The sequence below is a fragment of the Hyalella azteca genome, unplaced genomic scaffold (genome assembly GCF_000764305.2).
Source record: "Hyalella azteca isolate HAZT.00-mixed unplaced genomic scaffold, Hazt_2.0.2 contig10210, whole genome shotgun sequence".
Lineage (NCBI taxonomy): Eukaryota > Metazoa > Arthropoda > Malacostraca > Amphipoda > Hyalellidae > Hyalella > Hyalella azteca.
In genome coordinates this window covers 367,553-379,818 of record NW_025940256.1, presented here as the reverse complement: position 1 = coordinate 379,818, position 12,266 = coordinate 367,553, and the positions used below count along the sequence as shown (strand labels likewise).

At 36.9% G+C, this 12,266-nt stretch overlaps 1 protein-coding gene across 1 annotated transcript in view; it reads right to left on the bottom strand.

Annotated features, from left to right (window-relative positions):
* LOC108678422 (intraflagellar transport protein 172 homolog) overlaps nt 1-7,212 on the bottom strand; it is a 28,065-nt gene extending 20,853 nt beyond the window's left edge. Inside the window, exons 1-9 of the mRNA XM_047882329.1 lie at nt 7,072-7,212; nt 4,442-4,585; nt 4,129-4,241; nt 3,643-3,828; nt 3,289-3,376; nt 2,807-3,021; nt 2,129-2,296; nt 1,653-1,804; nt 674-750 (exon numbers count right to left, since the gene is read on the bottom strand). Of these exons, the coding sequence (XP_047738285.1) occupies nt 674-750; nt 1,653-1,804; nt 2,129-2,296; nt 2,807-3,021; nt 3,289-3,376; nt 3,643-3,828; nt 4,129-4,241; nt 4,442-4,585; nt 7,072-7,110 (1,182 nt within the window). The 5' untranslated portion in view covers nt 7,111-7,212. The remainder of the gene's footprint in view (nt 1-673; nt 751-1,652; nt 1,805-2,128; nt 2,297-2,806; nt 3,022-3,288; nt 3,377-3,642; nt 3,829-4,128; nt 4,242-4,441; nt 4,586-7,071) is intronic.
* Between the last annotated feature and the right edge of the window lie 5,054 nt (nt 7,213-12,266).

Genomic DNA, 12,266 nt, shown 5'->3' with positions numbered 1-12,266 from the left:
ACACGTTCTCGTTGTCGAAGTAGAACTTTTCATCGCCAGGGTTCATCCACTGCACCTGTAACATTAAGCAATAAGTGACACACGTTCTCGTTGTCGAAGTAGAACTTTTCGTCTCCAGGGTTCATCCACTGCACCTGTAACATTAAGCAATAAGTGACACACGTTCTCGTTGTCGAAGTAGAACTTTTCATCACCAGGGTTCATCCACTGCACCTTTGAATACAAACAATAAAATATTCGCCAAAAAATTAATACTTTTGGGGCTTAAAGATTCATCGGCCTAACCTCGAAACAGATTAAGGACCGACTTGGTTACACTATCAATTAGAACGCAAATTAACCATCGTACATACAGTCCTTGTAAAAGGAAAGTTATTAATATTTCACTACAGAAACTTGAAACGTGTAACATGATGACCTTGAAAGCATAGCATATTCGAAGGGAAAACTGAAAGGTTAGATATAATTTTTTTTTACAACTGAAATCACCATGAACAAGTTCCTTTTATAGTCAAGTGACTCAGAACTATTGCGTTAATGTAATATTGCTTTCACAAACCATCGCATTCACAAAATATTGCATTCATAAACTATGGAATTTCTAGACTAATGCATTCATAAACATCAAATATATAAACTATAGCATGTTTTTGCATGTATAGATTGAACGTGCCTCGCTGAGAAGATTTTTGTGCAGGTCCGCTAGTAGCAAAGTTTCCGGTGTCTGGGCCACCAGATATCGGTCCTGACCTGAGGCAAGGAAATGGGCAGAATTAAAACACGACTCATGAGTATATTCCATAAATTAAATGCCCATTGTTATTATTTCCAAAAAGCATGCACCCAATAATTTTACCGAAATATATGAATCTAAAGGTGAAGATGCCGTGAGAAGTTTTTGCAATTATTTCGTACAATTTCTGAGATTTAGATTATTTTGAAATCAATGCATCATTAGAGACATTCTATATGAATCAACATAATGCATAAAGAATTTTCCTTGCAAAAAAATGAAAGAAATCATGGAGTGAAAGATATCAATACCACGTTACATGGGGCTAATTATAACAAATAAATTATTGAACAGCTCTAATGTAGGATAATGTGAAATATTTTAATTTCGGATATAGGTAATCGAGATTAGAACGAACTTTTACTTATCTGTTGCTAATGATGCAAGAGTGCGGCAAGGGAAGTTGAGTGCACACAAACTATAGGAAGTTGGGTGCAGATGAAGCAGTGCATCTCCAAGCATTGTCTTGTGCATTCAGTGCTGTGAATCATAAGCTTTTTGATAAAATTTAAACAAAGTAACTTTTACTAACTCGTTTCCACATTATTTTTAGTTTTGTAAATCTAGGCGTGTTGTTACATCATGGAATTTTTAGAGAATTGTGGCAAGAGTGACCAAACTAAAATAGGATTGTTATTATTAGAAACAACTTTTGATAGCGTTTTGATTTCAATCGAGTAGTCCAAATCGATGTTGTATCAGCATAGTTGTATATTAATTACGACCACCTGAGAAATGTGTTAATAGAAAACGCCCCGCTTTTTAATTTCAATCGTGTAGCCTACATGAATGTTGTCCCAGTATTTAACTACCACCACCTGGGAAATGTGTTCGTAAGAAGCACATCGCAGGATCTTACCCATGATTCTGACGTCGTGGATTTCGAAGCCATACTGCGAGCGCACGATGATTCCCTGGGCACCGTTAGGGCCGGTACCCTCTAATGGCTTGATCAGAACCTGACTGGGGCCCGTGTACACCATCTCCCACTTGTTCTTGAACACGCTACGTCTGGGTAGTGCAAGAAATGACACGTGAATCAGAAAGTAATAAGTAGTACTTGAAAAGCCTGTTTACACGCCATTAGTTGCCTGATATCTGGAATCTATAGAAGGATAAAATTATTTATATTCCATATATTTTGCGATGCTATGCCATAGTATTTCACAGATTGTCTAAAACTAAGAATAAATCTAAATAAAATTTCCCATATACCTGCGCAATTTTACCATACTCAAAGAGATATCAGAACGTCTCAAAATTCCCCATATACCTGCACAATTTTCACATACGTCAAAGAAATACCAGAATCATTTCCCGGTTATGTTCCCTCACTTTAGGACGGAATCGAAAAGCTCGACAGCGCCACACAGCGTGCCGCACACCAGCCTCGACCCATCACGCTTCCAGGCAAGGGCTGTGACGCTGTACAAATTCTTGAACTGCTTTGTACCTTTCTCCTCCCATACGTCACGACTGTTGCTATACTCGTACACTCGTAGTCTGCAACATGGCAAACCCAATAATACTTTCTTATCAAAAGTTGGTAAAGAATCGACAGCTTTCGGTTAAATTATTCCCGTGAAAAAAAAAAACTATATGGAAACTTTTTTTTTTTACAAAAGTTGGTCAAGAACTGACAATGCTGGTAAATTATTCACATAAAAAACTGAAAGAAAACATTACTTTTTATTAAAAGTTGGTTAAGAACTGACATTTCATTATTTATTCCCATAAAAAAAATAAAATAAAATGTCACTTCTTTATAGAAACGAGGTAAGCCTTAAGAATCTAGTCATATAGCAACTAGAATATCATCAATGATAGTATCAAGGTAGAATGCATCACGATACATACCTGTCATAGCTATCAATAATAACATCAAGGTAGAATGCATCACGATCCATACCTGTCATAGCTATCAATAATAACATCAATGTAGAATGCATCACGATCCATACCTGTCATAGCTATCAATAATAACATCAATGTAGAATGCATCACGATCCATACCTGTCATAGCTCCCAACAATGACCGTCTGACCACTAGGACTGCACACCATCGTCGTGAGTTCTCTCTCTGTAAGGTCCTTGCTGTGATCAAACGTCTGCATGAGCTTGCCGTTCCTGTTGTATACAGCGACTCTTTTATCACAGCCTGCGATGAGGATGTGACTGTTGGTCCAGGCCATGGCGTAAGGTGGCACGGGGTGATTAATCACCTTGCCCTGTAAAGTCAATAACAGCTTTACATTAAACATAATTTTCCTTAGATATTGAAGCAAAAATATATAAACTCTCAATAATCCTATTAGCTAAATTATTCTACAAGGTAAAAACCACAAGAAAAAACAAAAACTACGTACTCGATGTTCATGAGGCAAAAATATGTAAATTCTCAGTAAGCCATGTAAGCAAATAATTCTGCAAGATAAATCAGCAAACACAAACAAGACAAAACCAGAAATTAGTGAAGGTTATGAACTTCTATTCACCTGCTGTGCAGCTCCTGGATCATCAGCAACATAGAACCTCACAACGGCGCCATCGGCATGACCTGCTAGAAAGCCTGTGCCTCGAAGACTGCATGAAAATAATTCTGAGATAAAAATTTGTCAAATTTGCTTGTTAATTAAATGAATGGAACACAGTGGCCCATAAAAGCAAGTTCCAGCCATAATTTCATCAAAGTTTGTGAAAATTACATAAGATATCAGATTTAATAACAATGGAATTCTGCTAAAAATGTAGGTATCTGAGTGACTTTATATCAAAACTGTACAGTCAGTAAGCAAGAAGACTACAAAAATTTTGTTTGATGATCATGAAAGATTATTCAATGCACGCACTTAGACACAAGAGATACAACATAGGAGTCTGTCTGGTAGAGGGTCTGTGATTTGCCAGTTCTTGTATTGGATGCTCGAACCTTTCCCTCCAGAAGACCATAGACAATAGGACCATCAAGAGGCCAGATCAGGCAAGTAACTTGACTGCTCTGTGTGTATTTGTGACAAATCACTTTTTTTTCGCCCCTGCAATTTGATGGACAATTTTATTAGAATCAGATGAATACTATCAGCATAACATTTTATTTTCTCTCGTCACTTGAATTAAAATTTGTGCTAATCACCTATTAAAACACAGAATTGGTAGGTACTCTACATGATACCTAGCAATTTAAATAAAGACGTCAATGTTGTCAATTTCAGCATAAAGACACATTTCAATAAATATGAACATGTACTGGTTTTCTGAATGGTGGATAATACTTACGACATTAGGTATTAACAAATGACATGGGAATAAACTCAACAAATCCTGAAAGATATTACCATCCCTCTCCAATTTTGTAGACATAGATGATATTGTCAGTTTGGCCTATAGCCAACTTGGTACTGTCTGGAGAGAAAGCAATGGCTTTCACTTGGTAGCTCTTCTTCCCATACTGCAAAAGAAGAAAAAGTGATGCATTAACTTTAATATCAATGCATGTGATCAATAAAAGATGCAGCATTTGCTTTTTTGGCAATGGGCTTAAAATTTTAATTTAGATAACAATTCCCAATTGATAGATTGACCAGAAAGACATCACCTCATTACAAAGATTGTGCAACAATATTTGAAATGAATCAATTATCTGTTTACCTTGGCATCAGCTGGCTTTGTGGAAAACTTGTCTCGCCTAACTCCAGCTTCATCAAATAAAAGTATAGCTCTATCAGCTGTAGCAACAGCAAGCTTCATGTTGTTGGGGGACCAGGCCATACTGCTAATTTTTGCAGCTCCATCCTAAGAACAATAGAAAAAATAACTCAGTACTCACTGCAGTGAGTGACAGAGAGCGCATTTTCTTGTCGACAAAAACTTGAGGTCACGGACGGACGGACGGACGGACAGACGGACAGACAGACAGATGGACATGGCAAGCACAATAGTGTATTTTTTCAATTAATGAGAAAATGCGCTAAAAATAGATCAATATAAAAATCCTAATCTGTTCAAAGTAGCAAATGAGTATCCATAATTGTTAAACAAAATTTCATACTACATTTTTTCATATTTATCTTGGTGAAAGTTTAGAGTTCTCATCATGTAAATAGTAATGTAGGTTCAATAACATCAAATAACAAAAATTAAGACAGCTTGCAAATTAAACCATATGTCTCAGAAATATCTATTTTATTCAATCAAATTAATTAGCTAAAATTAATGCAATCTATGGGGAATTTGACATAACAGATGTCTTTCTGCCAGTTTCTGGCTCTAGCTAACAGTTAGGTTCATATTTGGTAATAATTCTGTCACAATAAAATTATATATTAGTCTACCCAAAAATTATTTAATAATCCAAACTACATGATTCTGGTCCAAATTTGCTTCTATTTTGCATTAACAAGAATAATTAAAAAAGTCTTACAATCTAACAGTTAGGACCTAAGAGAAAAATTGGCTGAACTCTTGCTTAGACTTGCATCACTACCTATATCTATATCAAGATAATAATAATCCTGGTTTTTAGTAGAATAGATACTATCCAAACTTAAGTAATTTTAGCAATAAGAATTGATGGCTTCAAAGTCAAGTTCTTTTGTACGATTCACAATTGTTAATAATATGGATTACATATGCATTGTTTAAATAAATTTTAATTACTCAGTTCACTTCCAGTCTAACACACCCCAAAGTCCTAACTCTTGCCAAATTGCAATCAGATCACACAGAAATGAAACTTCCAAATATTTGGCTTTAGAAAATATTTATACATGTTATCACTTGCTTAGTTGCATCTCAATAGGCTATGAAAAAATTTTCAGATGCTATTCTTAGGATACAATTAAAAAGTTGCCAATAAACATGAGGATTAGCATTGGACTTTGCGGATGCCACAAAAAAAAAGATCAGACTGCATACTTGCTTTGGCAGCCTGGCAGAACATAGGCCAATGAAATGAAGTATATTTTATTTGAATTAGGGTAAACGCGGTATATTCCGACATCGTAGGTAATTCCGTCACATCTCCAGCTATTCCTTTATATTAAGCTTTGTTTTAGTTCCATGCGTTCATTGATGGTTGAAATGGTGACGTCATACATTTGCGTGTCAAAATACTGCAAAAACACTAGGTCTTGGCCATCTAGTGGGAAAATATTGAGATCCAAAGAGAGACAATGCATGCCACGTGGTGAGATCATCGAAAAATGTGTCAAATTTGACAGTTGACATGGCTCTACCAAATAGTGAATAACTGTTTTTATAGGAAGAATATTATGGTTTGAGACTTTTAAATACGTCTGTGAATATATTAGGAATCCTTTAAGTATACTTGTATTCGCTGATTTCAAGTCGTAAATAAATTAATAGATGATTAAGTTGAGATGTTGGATTTCGACACATGAAAACTAATTCCGACACAACTTGAATTGGACACACACAGATCGTTCAAAGCTTTGTACAAAAATTGAAATTTGCTTAATTAAAAGCCTAATAGCTGTTAATTAAAACGTAATTAAGTAGTGTTCAATATTCGTTAGTGTTCTAATTCAAAGCCGTGTTGTATCCCAATACAGCTCACACAGCAAACGGAATTCGAACACGTGGATGTCGGCAATACGTATCAGTTAAATTTGAAGCGCTGACGCAATACGACTCACCACGTGTCGGATGTTGCCACACAAAGTGACGGAATATAGGGATTTGGTAGGTTTCCATTCTAAAGGCTTTTTAATAAATATGGCAACATTTTGTGACGTTTCATCGTTTCTGACGCGTAGTGAAGTGTTTTGAGAGTCATGTGAAGGCAACAGAACTTACGTAATGCATACGGTTTTTTTTTATAGTTTTTCATTTCTCGATGCGTCCTTAATGTGTCGGAATATACCGCGTTTACCCTATATTAAAATAATTGGCACAATACTAATATCTTGAAGCTACAAATTGGCATATTTTTACTTATTACTAAATCTTGCAGCCTAATTGCCACTTTGAAATATTAGGCAGAAATTTCTTTGAGTTGCAGGTTGGAACATTTTTTCACAGATGATTTCCAAAAATTGCAGGCTAAAGCAGAAGATTTTTCTTACTTTATACAGAAGAAATGGAGAAAAGCCATAAGAACAAGTTGAATAAGCCAGATTTACAGATATTTTCATCCAATTTATGTGTAGCTCCTCTGCTCCTGCCCAATTTATGCTAAACATGCCAATTGCCAAGTTAAGAGGTCTTCAGTCTTCACTCTTCAGAATGGAGATTGATGCCAATGACAAGTGATGACTAACCTGGGCTTCAAGGATGGTCTGAGTCCGTTTGAGATTCATTGCTGAGTTTCAGACGCCTAATTTTGATATATTTTAAGAGAATAATTTCGTTTTACAGTTGAATCCAACTTATCCAAGAAAACTTCTTCTGATGCAGGACAGGCTTCGATGGAATACCGCGGATGTCATGGCAACGGATAACAAACTGTTGTCATGACTACGAGTCAACAAGCGGTCATGTCGTAATGAGCATTTTCTGGCGTAGGGCGTAAGCGATATACAAAAATTTTGTAGAACTACTATAAAAGGTGGATTCTATCTGAATAAAAGCTTCGAAATCGTAAAAGACTTAACATTAGGGTGTTTTTTTAAAACTCGCATCCGCGGTACGCAACGTCCAACGAAGTTATGTCATCGAAAAATTATAGAACAGAGAATTTCATTCCTTCTGTGCGTATTCTCCCCAGCGGAATCACTTACCCCAGAAGAGTTAGCACACCATAGTGCGGGTAACTGCTACTTATCTCACACAAAATGGGCATCAAGCTAATGGAAAGCACGAGATCTAGCGACGATTTACCTCTCATCGCTTCACGTCATAAGAGACTGCTAACATAACATAACATAATGATGTCATCGCGTAAGTGTAGGCCTGATGTGGCCTGTCGCCGATTCTTTTCATTTTCATGCCTTTTTCGCGGAAGATCTAAAATCGTGTCATTTGACCGGATCTTTTCATGACTGACGATTGTTTGAAATAGCTACTAGACTTTCACCATGTTCGATATGGTGCTAGGCATTTCAGGTCTGAACATATATTTTTTCATAACTTTATCTAGTATGTTCTTGAACGCGTTCATACTTGGAGCGCCAACGATGTCATCGGGGAGGCTATTCCACATGTCGGTGATTCAAAGCGAGGAGAAATGTTGTCGCGTGAAGAAGTTCCAGCGCAGTATTTTCAGTTTATAGCCGTGGCCCCAGGTGTTGGTTCTTGTTTCAAATTCTAGTAAACCTTCGGGGACCTTGTATAAATCATGTGTATACTTGTACACGTCAATGAGGTCCCCACGCAGACGTCGATTACTGAGGGTTGGAAGCTTCATAATATTTAATCTTTCTTCATAGGACTTGCCCTTCAAGCCTGGAATTATCCTTGTTGCACGTCTCTGAGCATTTTCTATTGAATTTTTGTCCTTTTCAAATCTCGGTGACCATACAACGTTTCCAAACTCTAGATTCGGACGCACGACAGCAATAAATAACTGCTTCGTCGCTTCTGCATCTAGGAACTTGTGTGAGCGTCTGATTAGTCCAAGAAGTTTGTTGGATGTATTAGCTTGCGTTTCAACATGCTTAGAAAATTTTAGTTCATTGTCGACATAAACTCTGAGATCTTTTCCACACTAGACTGTTCAATCATTACTCTCTCGTTGCAACCATGTCTTCTCATACTGTAATCTTGCTGTTCATTGTTCTTCCCGAGGTGAAGTACTTTACACTTGTCAGCATTAAACCGCAGCTGCCACGTTTCAGCCCAGTTAACTAAACTGTAAAGATCATCTTGCAATTGCGCTTTATTTGACGCATACTTCACTGCATTATAAACTTTTGTGTCGTCGGCATACATGGAGCACACGCTGGACACTACTTGTGGCAGATCGTTTATAAAAGCAACGAACAAAATCGGCCCATGAACGCTTCCTTGTGGCACGCCACTGCGCACTGATGCCCAGTCTGACACGGTTCCGTTAATACCGACACGTTGTCGTCTACCTACTAGAAAATCTCTGTTCCATTGGAGTACGATTCCCTCAATTCCCAAAGACTTCACTTTACGCAACAGCCGCTCATGCGGAACTGTCAAATGCTTTGGCAAAATCGAGGTACAATGCATCCACTGGCTCCCTATCGTCCAGTAGGCGAGTCCACTCGTTCAAAGTAGATAACAAGTTAGTGGTGCAGGAATGCAGGATCTACCGGAAATAAAAACATGTTGACCATCTGATAGGAGATGGTGAGCAGTCAAGTGATCATTAATCCTATCCCTCACAACAGATTCCATTAGCTTACAAACAACACTTGTCAGACCGACAGGGCGATAGTTGCCGAGGTTGCTTTTGTCACCTTTCCTGAACAATGGTGGTACTTGAGCTTCTTTCCAGCTTTTGATTTCATTACAGGAAAATGCAACATTCAAAATACAAAATAATATTTTTGGTTAATTTCATGCCGTTTCGAAGATTTCATTTAGGATGTTGCTAACAAGCGTTGATGATTTTCAATCTTGGAGATAGGAATTTTGCTTGGATTGAATTGTTCCCCGTTGAAAAGATTAAGAACGTTAGCCTTGCCCTCATCAGAGGAAATCTTTCGTTGGTCTACTTTCAAATCAGATATACCGTCCTTACACACTTACACTTCGAACTAGCGTACGAAAAGAAGGCTTTCGGATTCTTTTTTGCATTTTTAGCAAAAATTTTTTTTCGAAGTTTTTCACTGCAGTGCGACAAACTTTTTTAGCTTGATTTCGAGCTCTTGCATACAGGTTATAATCAGAACCGCTGCGAGTTCGTAACACGCGGAGCAGAGCGAGCACCAGCAGAGAAAAGAAAGAAACTGCAAGTCAGAAGATGAAGACTTGAATTAAATAATCATTGCCGACTCCAGGTGTTACAAGCTGTCTGCTCGTGACGTCTCCTTTACCTTCAACCCGTCATCAATCAATCAAGAAGCAGCCCATGGATGCATTAATATTCTTTCACGTCCTTTAAAATTCTCAAAAATTTCAGCAAGGCTACTCATACACTAAGCTTGAAGGTGTACAGGTAACCAGACAGCGCACCGCCGGCAGTGAAACACAGTGTAACACAGAACGTATACTGGCAAGCGTGAACGAGGTTCAGCAGTCTGCATATGACGAGTATAAAAGGCATACTGACTCCGATGTCAGGCACATCGCATATCGGCTATTGTTCGCTCTGTTATGGTTCCATAGAGAGTTGTGCATCTTAACTCTACACAGAAGGTATCAAAAGTTAAATAGTCATTCAACATATATTTTATTAAAGGTACACGAGTGATTGAAGGGAACTATAAATGCATTTTTACGCAACCAATGGGTCACAATGTAGTGAACTCCCCGAAGAAAATCGTTACTGGTAAGGTTGCCGTGAAAATAAGACATTATTTCATCACTAGAAATAAACCCAATAAACTCAACAGAAAATGTGTTCAATAAATCAAACGTTCAAGTTTTGTTATGAACAAAACATGGAAGATGTGAAAAAGATAGGACAAAACTGGTTAGATCTAGTTTGGAAATTTATCCCTTAAATGAGAAAAATCGAATTAGCCGGCACATCGTTCCGGCCCAATGACCTTCGCGATGCTGTACTAGAATTCGACATCAATTCTATAACTTGCCAAAAATTTATCTTTACGTGAAATGAGTGAGCATTGGGTCACAAATGAGAACATTAATGTATATATAGGTATATCTGCTTGACGTTGTGATATTCACATATTATTATTATTATAGAATTATGAGCTGCGGGTTGGTATTATTTCAATCACGTTCACTAGACAATATTGTTTACTGAACGATTAGATCATTAGACCCTTCAGTAGACAAGGGTGGGTGGCTTGACGTAAGCATGGCACATGAAAGATAATAAAAATCAAGAAACTAAAGTAAGTTGTTGAAAAATGTCTCACTGAATTAAGAATATCTACGCTTAGAAAAAGTTCTCACATCCATCACACAAAGAACTTTTTGGGACGAAAACATCAAGTCGATATAGGAGCTAAAAAAAAATAAACAGATGAGAGTCCGATACATTTAAAAAAATATCATAGTTGAAGAGATAGAGCAGGGCAATGACTAGTTAATACACACGGATCTACTAAACGGTAAAAGCACCTACTACACCACGACCAACACATAGTCTGGGACCAGAAATACAGCTTATATTGGTACAATTATAGCCTCATCTATCCAATACATTACGTTAACCGACATCCATAACAGTGTTGAACCTAGAAACCATTACTTGTTTTACAGAGCGTTAGAACTTATTAAATCCAGACCCTAAACTTTATCAGCGACAAAACCGTGTTGAACAAAGGTCACTAACATGTGAGTCAGAGGGTTGGTACTGCGTTATGCAGTAAAAGAAGTGCAATGACGTCGAGCTAAGTAAGCTGCACATTGTTGAACCCTTGGTCTAACTGCGTCATCTCAGTAAGTCTGGTGTTTGCACTTCAGTATATTTATCTAGGCGTAGTTATGTTAAACAATGTTCAGTTGGACGTTTTAATTTAAGTTTCTTGAAATGTCATGATCAGAAATGCTATATCAGCATCTCGCATTTAATTATCAATAGATATTTGTAATCAATTTGCTAATGAAGTCTAAGCGGCATTCGTTAAGAGTGAGCTTTCTTCACAAAAAGTCTACAATTGTAATACGACTTACACCCGTTTTATGACACATCGTGAAACTAAGAAGCATTTCGTCAATTATTAACTAAGATAGTCTAAATTATGTACACATACATACAAATCGGTTATATACAAAAAATACAAATCAACATAAAATTAACTCAGTATTAAAATAAATAAAGTAGTCCATCCAACAATTTTTGGTCGAACTGTTAATTTTCAATGAAATTAAATGAAATATTGAAGGAAACGGCTCATCCTTTCAAGGAAATGAAATATTGAAGGAAACGGCTCATTCTTTCAAGGAAAGGATGTATGGAAGAAAAAGACTGATTTTTAAATAGAACAGAAAATAACAGGAAAATACTTCCTCGTACGCGGCAATCGAATTTCAGAAAACTATTCATCCTGTAAAAAAAAAGACCATCAATGAAGCTTATTTTGCTTTTTGCAATGGGAATGGAAAAAATAATACTACAAACATTACGAGTTAAAAAATCAGATAATCGTCCTATGCAGCTAATAAGTAGGTGGTTACTCCACAATAATCCCTCATTGGCACATTCTGAGCAAATTATGAAGAAATATTATAAATATAGACAAGTTCTTGGCACATTAGCGATCACAACTATCCCACTTACAATAAATAATTGTGATAATTTTTAAATTTAGCTTAATTTAAATTTTAAAACTCATCCCAAAATTTACTGCAGCGTTGAAAAAAAAACTTGAAAATACGAGTGGTTGTTCCGTCACCGTGACGTGAAATGAAG